The sequence below is a fragment of the Sceloporus occidentalis genome, unplaced genomic scaffold, assembly GCF_023333645.1.
Source record: "Sceloporus occidentalis isolate IW3139 unplaced genomic scaffold, rSceOcc1.0.p SCAF_21, whole genome shotgun sequence".
In the NCBI taxonomy this organism is placed as follows: Eukaryota; Metazoa; Chordata; class Lepidosauria; order Squamata; family Phrynosomatidae; genus Sceloporus; species Sceloporus occidentalis.
Window position 1 is genome coordinate 5,066,058 of NW_028317001.1, and position 13,998 is coordinate 5,080,055.

The 13,998-nt window shown below is 43.7% G+C and overlaps 1 protein-coding gene across 2 annotated transcripts in view; it reads right to left on the reverse strand.

Moving 5' to 3' along the window:
* Positions 1–13,998, reverse strand: part of LOC149301469 (mediator of RNA polymerase II transcription subunit 13-like) — a 113,076-nt gene that overhangs the window by 40,248 nt on the left and 58,830 nt on the right. For both annotated transcript variants that reach the window (XM_089484353.1, XM_089484355.1), the window contains exons 5-6: positions 7,896–8,041; positions 4,999–5,196 (exon numbers count right to left, since the gene is read on the reverse strand). In XM_089484353.1, the coding sequence (XP_089340479.1) occupies positions 4,999–5,196; positions 7,896–8,041 (344 nt within the window). The remainder of the gene's footprint in view (positions 1–4,998; positions 5,197–7,895; positions 8,042–13,998) is intronic.

A 13,998-nucleotide genomic window follows, 5' to 3' on the forward strand; every position in this document is an offset into this window, starting at 1 on the left:
TTAAACTTTCCTTGACAACTAAATACAAAAATAGGCACACATCTCGATTATAGAGTTTTGTTCCATCTTTCCTCCATCAGTATCAGGTTTTTCATTCTGACTTTATGCTTCGGAGATGAAATAATATGAGACGGGTTATGCTAAGAAGGTGTAAGTCGCTGGCCCAATACCTGTTAAAACAATAGTTTTCAACTCACTAGTGGTCCTTCACAAGATTTTCTAATGAATGTTCATTACTGATGAACAAGTTCTCTAGGAAGGAGATTTGCTCATTCTGGTCACTTTCCCCTTATAATTCAAGTCACAGAAAAGGGAACACGGTGTGCCCAAAGCTGACCAGGATTCGGCAGCCGATCTCTGAGTGGTAACCAAGAGATCGCCAAGTGTCCCAAAGCCAGACTGATCAACAGAAAGAAACACAAAGCTTAAACAGAAGGGAGGAGTGGGTTTTTCTATGAAAGGAGTACTGAATCTAGCACTGTCCTGAGCAGACCAATTCTTGCCTTTGAACTGCTAGTGAATGTCCACCTGATAGTATTTTGCACTTGGTTCCAGCTGGTGGATCTTAGGGTTCTTATTTTATTTGAGGACGCAGCTGGTTGGGTAGGACACGTTTCTAGGATGGAGGACCATTGTCTCCCAAAAATAATACTCTATGGTGAACTCACCACGGGTCAGCGTAAGAGGGGCGCCCCAAAGAAGAGATACAAGGACTCCCTGAAACAACATCTCAGGCTTGGCCAAATCGGTCACCAACAATGGTCTGCCCTGGCCTCGCATCGGGAGGCATGGAGACGCACTATCCACAATGCGGCAGCCTTTTTTGAAAGCTCACACTGAATGAGTCTCAAAGAGAAATGACAACACAGAAAGAACCACAACCCGGAAACATCACCCAAGGAGACTTTCCGCTGTGCTTTCTGCAACCGGACCTGTTTGTCCCGGATTGGCCTTTTTAGTCACCAGCGCGATTGTACAAAGCACGGGATGAGTCCTTCCTGAATCTTCATTCGCGAAGCAAAGCCAGAGAGAGAGAAAATTCCACAGACGTGAAGTCTGTCTACCTTTACCTGGCACCCTCCAAATGTGTTGGCCTACAACTCTGACGGTCTGACTGCCAACATATCTAGAGGTCACTAGGTTGAGGAAGGCTGCTCTGGAACAGTGCTACTTAAAGTGATGGTCCCTGGACCTGTCCAATGCCTGAGACGTTGAGTATGGTACCTGGCAAGTTCCCAGGAAAGAAAGTAACGTCTGTACCTAATATAGTGCTGGTCTATGGCACACTGAAAAATATGGTTAAGTCGAGGGTAAAAATTAGGGCTGTGTCGCAAAGGATGTAAAGGACGAAGCAAAGGAAAACAATGCCAAAGAACTTACAAAATGCCAGGAGGCCTAACTGTCTGTGCTCATATTAAAAGCTGGATCGATGAGAGACTAGAGGGAAATCGGTGCTTCCAGGACAGATTGCTCTCTTGCTTTTCACCAGGGGATGGTTCCTTTTTAGATAAATAAGAGTTAAAGTATAATAGAATCACAGAATCATAGAGCTGGAAGAGACCGCAAGGGCCATCCAGTCCAACCCCCTGCCATGCAGGAAATCACAATCAAAGCATCCCCGACAGATGGCCATCCAGCCTCCGTTTGAAGACCTCCAAGGAGGGAGACTCCACTACACTCCGAGGGAGTTTGTTCCACTGTCGAACAGCCCTTACTCTCAGGAAGTTCCTCCTAATGTTGAGGTGGAATCTCTTTTCCTGCAGCTTGCATCCATTGCTCTGGGTCCTAGTCTCTGGAGCAGCAGAAAACAAGCTTGCTCCCTCCTCAATATGACATCCCTTGAAATATTTAAACAGGGCTATCATATCACTTCTTAACCTTCTTTTCTCCAGGCTAAACATACCCAGCTCCCTAAGGTGTTCCTCATGGGGCATGGTTTCCAGACCCTCCTTCGGACACGCTCCAGTTTCTCAATGTCCTAACATTGACCCGTGGATAAGTCGGCTCAGGTTTTTGGGGTCACTTTTTTGACTAAAACTTCTAGACTTATACATGAGTATATACAGTATGTGGCATCAAAACCTTTCCTTGGCTTAATGCGTGAGGTCAACGTCTAGTCAAGTCTATCATACGGTACAGTTAGGCCCAGATTCTTTCAAACCGAAGGGTGTTTTTGCAAGTAATGAAAAACAGTCAACCCCAATAAGTTATTATTAAAACACCGTAGCCAGAAACAGCAATGAATTACTTGCAAGGTGCTACAATGAGTAATAGGGGGGGAAATAACTCCTAAAAGTGTCCTTCCAAGCTCTGGAGATGGGTGCTTTCATGGTACACTCTGCCACTTTCAGTTTCGGCAATACGACTAGTATTAACATACAATGCAACAAGTAACTTGCTCACTACAAGCTGGAGGAAACTGTTTATCACAGCCAGAAACAGCTACCCATTTCCTTAGGAGCAGAAGCACACGAGTACCACTGAATGATGCGGAAAAGCATCAGCATCTCCATTTCGGCTCCGCAGCACACAGCGTATGGTCCTCCTCGACAACGAAACTCGAGACGACTTCCACTATCATTTTACCCATCCCTCAATTATTCTTGTGCCCACTGCTAAGCTAAAAGCATGTTTCTTGTCAGTGATGCAATATAATTTATCTACCTTTTCCTGCTCCTCACTAAAGCCGTAAAACGCCTTGCCATCTCGGCCATAAATCCTAGTCTAGTTGGGCCAGTAATGATGCCACTCTTCTAAGCGAAGACGCTTAAATCTTAATCCATCTCGCTACCCTCCTTTTTAAAAAAGGAAAGTTAAATAATGCCATGCTGGCCAACGTGGCTTATGATACATTCACTATTTAAAGAGCAAGAAGACTGTTTCCCATCTATTAGCAAGTAGTCAAAGCTAAAAGATCCAGTTTCTTATTAGCACCCACATTCTTTCTGTCTTTTTTCCCAAGGAGCTCAAGATTGTATTGATGGGTCACACCTCATTTTATCCTCACAACAACCCTGCAAAATTGGTTCACCAGACAGACAGACAGACAGACAGACAGACAGACAGACAGACAGACAGACAGACAGACAGGATAGATAGATAGATAGATAGATAGATAGATAGATAGATAGATAGATAGATAGATAGATAATTTGCCCAATGTCACCCAGGGAGACTCATGGACAAATGGGAACCTACCTCTGCCCAGTTCTAATCTGGCACTCACTACCAAACCATATCGACTGTAATCTTCATAAATAAACTCAGCCACCTATGTTTAAAATGGTATTATGAAATCAACCTGTGCCTCTGTACACTTGTTTTAGACAAAACTCCCATTATTCTTGGTCACTGGACAGGGCTGATGGGACACGAAGTTAAGGAGCTCTACCCTGAACTACTGAAATTCGTTGGATGATGACTGGCATCACAGACCAAACCTAAGGGATGTTGCTCTGTAAACAGAGGGTTACGGTGCTCTGCATGCTATTTTTAATATCTTTAATACTTTCCTATATCCATTTTGAGAGTGAGCATGGCATGGTGGGTTGAGCATTAGTCTACAACTCTGGAGACAAGGGTTCAATGCCCAGCTTGGCCATAAAACCCACTGTTGTTTTCTCTCCTTTGTAAAGCGCTATGTATGGCTCTATACAAATAAACATAGTAACAACAACAATGTTCTCAGCCTCAGAGGAAGGCAATGGCAAACCTCCTCTGAACAAATCTTGCCAAGAAAATCCCATGATTTTATCCCATTCTATTCTACCTTGGAGTGAGTGGGATCTGGCAGAAAGGATACTGTTGGGGCAATAAGTAAAAGGGAGGTATATACTGAGGGTTCAAAGTTTATACTAGCATAGTGAATACACTTTGGAGGTCAGCTTTTATAGTCTTCTGTTTGCACAGTGGAAACAGGAGGAGCCAAATGTCAAAAGGGGGAAAAAATCAAATTGCCGCCAGCACTGCCATCACATACAGGCACCTCTGTGCTTCCATTGGTTTCAAACACCTTCCTTCCTCTCCAAAAAATGACAACTTCTTTGAGCTTACAGTGAAGGATGGCAGGAATTGCAATCTGACAGCATCTGGAGGGCCGCACGCATTCCTCCTCAGTGTAACAGTCTGTTAAGCTTATCTGTGCGGCAACACTGCAATTCAAAGTCTTTATCTTATATGCAGGAACTCGGCACGGACTTCCATGCCCACAGCGTCCGAGCTGCTACCAAAACTACTCCATTCATTCAATGTTACATCTCACCAAGGCCCTTGTTTAAGAGAGGGAAAGGAGAGGCCAGTTTTAACTTTAACAACTACTCCTTTTCATCAGACAATAAATAGCTCAAGAGTTAGCGGTCTTATGAAGTTATTCCTGACAAAGATAACTCAGTGGTAATATATATTTCAACACATTGCAACGCTGAGCTGATAGATTTAAAACCTTTCCATTAATTACAACGATGTCCCCAAACCCTTAATATCACAGCTTGCAAAAAAGGCGAATAAGTAGCATCACACTAAAAGCATTCCTCTTTTTTGTCTCTGCAGAAACAAATTCATTCTGCAATGGTTCCTAATGTAACATAGAAGCCTAAAGTCCAAAGTGAAGACTGAAGAAAATTCCACTTCCCATCCCCAACCAAGCTATTGTTAGATTATATACTCTTTTATCCAGATATAATCTATTTAAAGTTATGAAATAAATAGGATATGATCTATTTATTCAGGTTACAATCTAAATCTTTGCACATCTAGCCCTAGGCTCTGTCTCGGGTTCCCAATAAGTGAAATTGTGAAACAAAACAGTCACTCCAAAATGTTATTTACTATTTGAAATGTATGTACTTTCTATTGCTATTATAATGCTTCTGAGTATTCTATACACCCATCAGCCAAGCTAACTTTTGTTAACGTGTGCGAAAGATACTTTATACACTTCGTAAAGCATTATTAAGTAAAGTAACTCCGCCGTTCGGAGCTCCGGAAAAGCTTTCATACCAACAAGGACTTCCACGGCAGCCAGAGAGTCATCCTCCCAATCCATCTCTTCTTGCTTTTCCTCCAAGCCCTCCTTCAGGTTGGATGTGATCGGATAGAACTGCTTCCATTCGCCAATCAGCTTTTTCGTCGCCGAATCCGACAGCTTGAACGACTGTCCCGTGAGCGTACCATTTAATCCGAATGGACTCAGAATAACTGGAAGTTAAGGAGAGGAAGGAAATTGTTAAGACTCAGCATTTCGAAACAAACAAACAAAAATCCTGTAATATACATATATACACCCAAAGCCTGTTGCTATGTCACCAATGACTAAATCTATGGCTGTGTGGGCAGACAGACGGGTAGAAATTGGAGGGCATACTTGCACTGCTGGCTAATTCTATGCAACAAGGACATGATAAGGCCCTTTCTGGAGCGACAAAGTCCCTTTTGTTAAAGGCTTACCAAAGAGCTGCTACAGAGCCTTTTATTTAAGATGGCTTTCAATGGCTGAAATGAAGGAGGCCAGCAGAGGTTTCAGGGTAAACATCCCACTTTGGAATATCTGTATCACAAAGTATATTTTAACCTATGCTACAAATGCAAGACAGGGGATGGTTTTTTAAACAATCCAATAGTCAATGCAATCGGGAGAATGGTTGGGATCCCATGGGCACCTTCTACTTTCTTTTGGACTATCAGAAGAAGAAACCTCCCTTTTGCTTAAATTCAATATTGCAAGAAGTGTCACATTCCCTTCTCTCAGGCCTGATACAGACAGGCCAAAATAAAGCTGCTTCAAGTCACTTTGGAGGTATGCTTTTAAATGATACATGCGTCCTAAGAGTCCAGAAGCCGCACCAAAGCCACGCTGCAGTCCTAAGGACTGGAGTGCAGCTTTGGTGCAGCTTCCAGACTCTTAGGATGCATGCATCATTGAAACACCAGACCTCCAAAGAGACTCGAAGCAGCTTTATTTTGGCCTGTCTGTATAGGGCCTCAGATTAATTTTTTTAAACGGTGTGGAGCTTGAATACATTTCAAAACGGAGCAGACTTATACGCTCCACGTTCTCTTCTTCTTGGTGCATCGAAATCCAAAGCTCCTGACTTGTTTTGAAGTAAACCATAGGGCTTCCCTGGAAAACAGGACTCCGTGCCCTATTCAAAACACGATACATAGTTCGCATTGTGAAGTCGAAGGCTTTCATGGCCAGCATCCATAGTGTTTTGTGGCTTTTTCGGGCTCTGTGGCCATGTTCTAGAAGAGTTTATTCCTGACGTTTCGCCAGCATCTTCTCTGGAGGTGCCAGCCACAGATGCTGGCGAAACGTCAGGAATAAGCTCTTCTATAACATGTCCACATAGCCCAAAATACCCACAAAAGTCCATAGTTTGCATTCTTAATTTGTGGGCAAACCATGGTTTTGGAAGATCATTTTTCAGGAACCAAACATACCAGTAAGAGAGGTCAGAAGACTCCCAATCTTCACATGCAAGAGGAAGGAGAACATGAATGCAACACTCCTATGTACAAGCGCACCATGGTGCTATGAATAGCCTCTCAACTCAGGTTTAACATGGTGTAAAACATGGTTCAGCGTTACAAATTTGAAACGCCAGCAGACTGAGCGCTCAAAGACATGACAACCAAACGCCCTGCATTCATTCGCGGGATAGACTGCGCTGTGCTGTGCTGCACTGCAGCAAGGAGCCACCCTCGGCCGTCAATCTCAGGACAAGGACTTATTGTCCCTCATTAAAATGTATGTGTACCGAAACAGTGTGAGTTACGTAAGACTCAGTGTACCATAACAGCAGCTAGAAATTAATCCATCTAAACATCTGACACAGAAGCTCATCATGTAAGAGAGCAGCAGCAATAGGTACCAATATTCTTGTACACAGAGGAGAGAGAACTGGGGGGGATTTTTAAAGGATTAGTATCATCTATGGAAGCAGAAAGCTACAGATCAGAGGGTAAAAGATGGAAATCCTAGTAAATGATGAAGGATGGCCTCTGAAAGTGCAACAAACTGCTGGATATTAAGAAGAAGGGTACCTTCCTTAACAAATGACAGCAGCCAAGAGACCACTGAAAAGTTGCTGAGCATGTTTTTATCAACATGCATACAGAGGAACCAGTTCTTTTATATATATATGTATGTATGTATGTATGTATGTTCAGGATCATTCCAGGAATGAGATAAGGATCTATTTTATGGTCATGCAGAACGTCTTCCTTTTTGGTGCAGCATTTACGCAGCGACCTGCAAGATTTTTCAGCCACATTATCTTAACAACAGGTTAGAGATCACAGAGAGGAGAAAACTCCTGACATTGGCCAGAGTGTCTACAAAGCGTTTATTGAGTATGTCAATGTTATTGTATTTGTTAAATTGCATCCCATTTGATACTGTATAATTTGTACTGATGGGTCCGTGGACTGCAATAATAAATAACGCTACTTACTATCTCTAAACCCTATCCTGATCCACCCTGAGAATGTGGAGTCTTTTTTTTTTCTTGCATGAATTAAGCTTCAATCTGTTTGCCCTCATCCAATCCATTACTAACAATAGGACTGGTTTAGAACTGAAACCGCTTCTTTTGACTGATTTGGATACCAGAGAGATTTGGGCATCATCAGGATACTGATGCACTGTGCCCCAGCCTCTCTCCCAGTAGTGCCACATATAAGTTAAATAGCGTAGGCAACAAAACACAACCCTGTGGTTGCCCACAGACCAGTGGCCAAGGAGTCGGACAGGAATCCCTCTGCACCACCATCTAGGCTCATCCCTTCGGAAAAGCAATGGAGCCATTATAGAGTATGCTTTACGTCTTGCAAAGCTTTAGTCGAGGTAACCAAGAATAGACTGGTTGATACAGACGCCGTCACACAAAGAGACCTACCTTGAAAAGGGCTGTTAGACTGCTGGGCCAGAGTGAGATGCTCTTCGCTGACAAAGTACACAGGCTGGTGCTGGTTTATTTCCACACTGGTACAAACGTTGCTGTCCCCGTGTAAGAAGAAGGTGAAGGAGCAGGACAAGTGCTCGCTATAGGAAAAGCAGAAGGAAAACAAGCTATTAGCCCAAAAGTGTACATACACAAAAGGTCTCATTCAATATTGTTTAAAGGAAGGAAGGAAGGAAAGAAGGAAAGGATAGGACTCCATCTCCAAGTCGCTCTTCCTGCATAATAAAAGTGCATTACTTTTGCCTTGCCCCACCCAACCAAGTACTCTAATATCCATTAGTCCCGGGTGTCCCCGATGTGGTACCAATGGGCACCTGGATGCCCAAAAGCACCTTTCCTGATGCCCATCAATGTCTCCTGCTTAACTCAATGAAATGACAATGAATAAAAAATGTTATTATAATGACACAACCACACAGGCCATTTACCAAGTGAAGCAACTCAAATGAGACACCACCATTTTTATTCCTTTTCACCTGTGCAATCCATGTAATCCCAAAGGCAACCTTAGGGAACGAAAACCATGGCAGCCGAAGCCATGCAGTTTGTTTTGCAATGCTTGCCATCTAAAATGCAATTTGAATGTTTAAAAGAGAAAAACAGTTTTAAGACACCGAGTTGGGTCTTTCCGTCTCCAAATATTCCAAGCGAACGCAAAATCGGCGAAACAACGCCTCAAGTACAGAAAGCTGCAAAACTTAAGGAAAAGGTATATTTAACTAGGCTGCCGAAAATTAATCTGTTCGTTGACTCTCTGTTATCTCCAATGACTAATGAGCATTTCGGAAAACAAAAGGTCTTTTGGTAAGGAGTCAAGACACTCTTTCCTTTCAATTAAGTTGTAGAGACTTAACAAAACACATACTCCCAGGAACCCTGGCAATCCTCAAACACAACCGAACAAATTCACTCATTCCTCGCCGTCCCTAAGTCAACGTAAGAATTAGGCATTCAGCACTTAATCCACTTGTACAGCCTATTACTTCTCCCCCCACAACATACACATACACACTCATTTGACTGAAAGATTTAAAATATCATTTGTCCCCTGGTTCTTACACAACAGACAAACGCAGAGAAAGAGATGTCTAGATTTGGAGAAAACACAGGTCCGCTGAACAATTCCAGGCTCTTTCCACCCATGATTAAAAAGGTCTGTCACATGAATGCAGATACTGAAAAATTAAATGAGAGATTTTTCCAGTCGGGTGAGGGATTCTGGAAGCCAGAGTCCCAAAACAATAATATTTCCAAGCTCCGAACGTACATTTCACATGCGCCGCAGAGGACTGCAAGCTTCCTGATAAACATACCTATAAGGTACCCATTTCTAAATACATGTGTCCCTCCATATTTGCTAGGGTTAGGGGCACAAGACCCCCGTGAATATGGAAAAAACGCAAATAACAAAAACGCCATGTTTTTACCTGAGAGGACACCTCTCCAGGAATCTCTAGGTCCTCCAGTGCAACTCTGTGGCCAACGTCCGAGAGACACTGACCACAGAACTCACTGGAGGAGCTACACAGGCCTAGTAGAGTATTCTCTCTAGGAACCTCTAGGTCCTCTGGTGCAACTCTGTGGTCAACGTCCGACAGACACTGACCATAGAACTTTGCTGGAGGAGCTACAAAGGCCTAGTAGAGTCTTCTCTCTAGGAATCTCTAAGTCCTCCGGTGCAACTCTGTGGTCAACGTCCGACAGACACTGACCATAGAACTTCGCTGGAGGAGCTACAAAGGCCTAGTAGAGTCTTCTCTCTAGGAATCTCTAAGTCCTCCGGTGCAACTCTGTGGTCAACGTCCGACAGACACTGACCATAGAACTTCGCTGGAGGAGCTACAAAGGCCTAGTAGAGTCTTCTCTCTAGGAATCTCTAAGTCCTCCGGTGCAACTCTGTGGTCAACGTCCGACAGACACTGACCATAGAACTTCGCTGGAGGAGCTACAAAGGCCTAGTAGAGTCTTCTCTCTAGGAATCTCTAGGTCCTCCGGTGCAACTCTGTGGTCAACGTCCGACAGACACTGACCATAGAACTTCGCTGGAGGAGCTACAAAGGCCTAGTAGAGTCTTCTCTCTAGGAATCTCTAAGTCCTCCGGTGCAACTCTGTGGTCAACGTCCGACAGACACTGACCATAGAACTTCGCTGGAGGAGCTACAAAGGCCTAGTAGAGTCTTCTCTCTAGGAATCTCTAGGTCCTCCGGTGCAACTCTGTGGTCAACGTCCGACAGACACTGACCATAGAACTTCGCTGGAGGAGCTACAAAGGCCTAGTAGAGTCTTCTCTCTAGGAATCTCTAAGTCCTCCGGTGCAACTCTGTGGTCAACGTCCGACAGACACTGACCATAGAACTTCGCTGGAGGAGCTACAAAGGCCTAGTAGAGTCTTCTCTCTAGGAATCTCTAGGTCCTCTGTGGTCAACGTCTGACAGACACTGACCATAGAACTTCGCTGGAGGAGCTACAAAGGCCTAGTAGAGTCTTCTCTCTAGGAATCTCTAGGTCCTCTGTGGTCAACGTCTGACAGACACTGACCATAGAACTGCGCTGGAGGAGCTACAAAGGCCTAGTAAAGTCTTCTCTCTAGGAATCTCTAGGTCCTCTGTGGTCAACGTCTGACAGACACTGACCATAGAACTGCGCTGGAGGAGCTACAAAGGCCTAGTAGAGTCTTCTCTCTAGGAATCTCTAGGTCCTCTGTGGTCAACGTCTGACAGACACTGACCATAGAACTGCGCTGGAGGAGCTACAAAGGCCTAGTAGAGTATTCTTCCTAGGAATCTTTAGGTCTTTCAGTGCAACTTTTAGTTAAAGTTGACCATAGAGTTGCACTGGAGGACCTAATATTCCTAGGGAGAACATGTTCATCAAATCCATGAATAATCAAACCCACGAATATCAGAGCCGCAAATATGGAGGAATTAGTGTAATCTTAAGTGCACATCCCTTTGTTTTTAATACTGTTAAGAATATAACGTCGGGAGCCACCTTCAACCAAAAAGTAATCTCAGGTGTACCACCATCTAAAGAGTATCTTACTAGGATGAGAAACATGCAGCCATTCAGATGATGTTGGATTATAGCTCCAAGCATTCCTCACCACTGGCTATTATGTTTAGGGCTGGAGGAACACATGATTTCTACCACTCTACAGAGTAAAAAATGTTATTCATATACTTCCAAATTAGCTGACATTGATTTTTGTCAAAGGATCCCAAGGATTGTAGTTTCATGAAGAGTCTTGGAATTATTCATTGGCAATCCTAACTCTTACTTAATGTTCTCAGAGTTCCCAATGGAGGGGAAAATGTTAGTATAAACAGTGCAATTTGTTTCTTCAAATGGGAACGACCTATAGCTTGGTGACAGATTTCCAGTTAGAGGGACCAAGATGAAGAGAAAGATCGATACCAGAGACCGTGAAGAGAGCCACTTCCAGTCAGGTGAGACTATCCCAACCTCAGCATCATCTGAAACAGGAGTGTTTTCTATGATGGAGATTATTTCCAGGAGCGCCAGTGTGGCATAGTGGTTTAGGTGTTGGACTATGACTCTGGAGACCAGGGTTCGATTCCCAGGTCGACCATGGCCTGTTACAGACTGCCAAAATAAAGCTGCTTCTGGTCTCTTTGGAGGTATGCTGTTTAAATGATGCCTGGGTCCTAAGAGTCCGGAGATCGCGCCAAAGCCACACTCCATTCCTAAGCACTGGAGTGCAGCTTTGGTGCAGCTTCCGGATTCTTAGGACCCATGCATCATTTAAACAGCATACCTCCAAAGAGACCCCAAGCAGCTTTATTTTGGCAGTCTATACCAGGCCCAAGAAAACCACTGAGTTACCTTGGGCAAGTTACATGCTCTCAGCCTCAGGGGAAGGCAACGGCAAACCTCTTCTGAACAAATCTTGCCAAGAAAACCCCATGATAGGGTTGCCATAGGTCAGACTTGAAGGCACACAACACACAAACAAATGTGAAGAATAAATCTGTCACACAGGTATGGCCATAGTGTCAGCCTCCTTCCACCTATATACACTGGTACCCCGGGATACGAACGCGCCGCGATACGAAAATCCCGGGATACGAAAAAAAAAAAATTAATTAATTATTTCCGGGTTACGAAGGTTTCCCCGGCTTGCGAAAAAAAGCCGGCGCTGTTTTAAATGGAGCCGCGGCGGAGCCGCGGCTTTTCCCCATTAGCGCCTATGGGGATTCGGCTAACGAAAGTCCCCCGGGTTACGAAAATGGCGCCGGAACGAATTAATTTCGTAACCCGGGGGACGAGTGTAATGGGAAAGGCTCAATGGGAATAAATGGCAACTCTTCAGTACGTTTAGTGTATTTAAGCAAAAGGCGAAAACAAGTGGTCTTTCTTCCCATGCCCTACAAATGCAACCATAAGCATTTGTGTTTATTATTCCTGCAAAGCATCCCTGGGGTTTTTGCTTTGCAGGGAAACTCATCATGGAAAGCCCAACCTTTGGTCCAGATATAGATTCATTTTAATGTAATTAATATGTTTTTAAAATAGTATAATATTGGGTAGAGTTGTCTGGAAACTGCACATTGAACTCTCTGTTTATCCAAGTCAAGGGCCATCCTAACAGGGGATTCCCAAGAAACCCCAGATGTAAAGATGCACAGAGATCAGGACTCCTGTCTTTCTAGCACATCCTTGCTCTCTTTAAAGATTGGAACGGAGGAGAGATTACAAGCAGCATCAGTACAAAAGAAGACTCTTGTAGTGAGTTAAAATTAGTATTCATTGATACTTTAAAAGGCAGCGGGTTTTCTTTTTTACAAGGCCATTTCCACGCTCCCTTCAAATCTCACTGAAGGGGAGAAATACTGTATCTACAGTGAAAACACACAAAAGTGAAGAAGAAGGGAGAGGGCGAAAAATCAAAGCTTTATGGGGGAGCTGAAACACTTTCACCTGCAAAGAGCACGGACCCCCGGAGACTTTGCTCAAGCTTTGTTTGAAACTAAAACCTTGATTTCTTCTCTCCCAGAATATAGACGCTTGCTCACTATCCCTCTGTAAGTGCATGAGAGGAAGGCACTTTTAAAATTGTGAGGTGATGCCTGCCACCCAAGTGCTGAAGTTGGACATTACCTTTACTTTTGCCATCGCCAAACAGTCATGCAAAGCACCCGAATTGTGTTGTGTTACAGTAATGCCTACCGTATATAAGTCGAGCGCAGGTTTTGGGTCCAAAATTATGGATTTTGCTATGACTCGTGGATAAGTCGAGTGCAAAACTTAGGGTCATATAGCAAAGGCTCTAAAGGATGAAACAAAGTAAAACAACCTAACAGAACATACAAAATTCCAGCAGACATAACTCTTTGTGCTTACTCTTTAGTAATGGATGGATGAGAGAGTAGAGGGGGTCAGTGCTTCATGTATTATACTCTTGCTTTTCCCCAGGTTCCTTCTTGTAAATAAGAGTTAAGATACAGTACTTACATTGACCCATGGATAAATCTACTCTGTTTTTTTGGGTCCAATTTTTGGACCTAAATTTCTAGACTTATACATGAAGATATACAATACAATTTAGGTTGCATCAATAAAAGTATAGTGTCTAGATCAAGAGAAGTAATAGTGCCACTGTATTCTGCTTTGGTCAGGTCCCACCTGGAATACTGTGTCCAGTTCTGGGCGCCACAATTCAAAAAGGATGTTGAGAAACTGGAGCGTGTCCAAAGGAGGGCGACTAAAATGGTGAAAGGTCTGGAAACCATGCCCTATGAGGAACGACTTAGGGAGCTGGGGATGCTTAGCCTGGAGAAAAGAAGGTTAAGAGGTGATATGATAACCCTGTTTAAATATTTGAAGGGATGTCATATTGAGGAGGGAGGAAGCTTGTTTTTTGCTGCTCCAGAGACTAGGACCCGGAACAATGGATGCAAGCTCCAGGAAAAGAGATTCCACCTCAACATTAGGAAGAACTTCCTGACAGTAAGGGCTGTTGGACAGTGGAACAAACTCCCTCGGAGTGTAGTGGAATCTCCTTCCTTAGAGGTCTTCA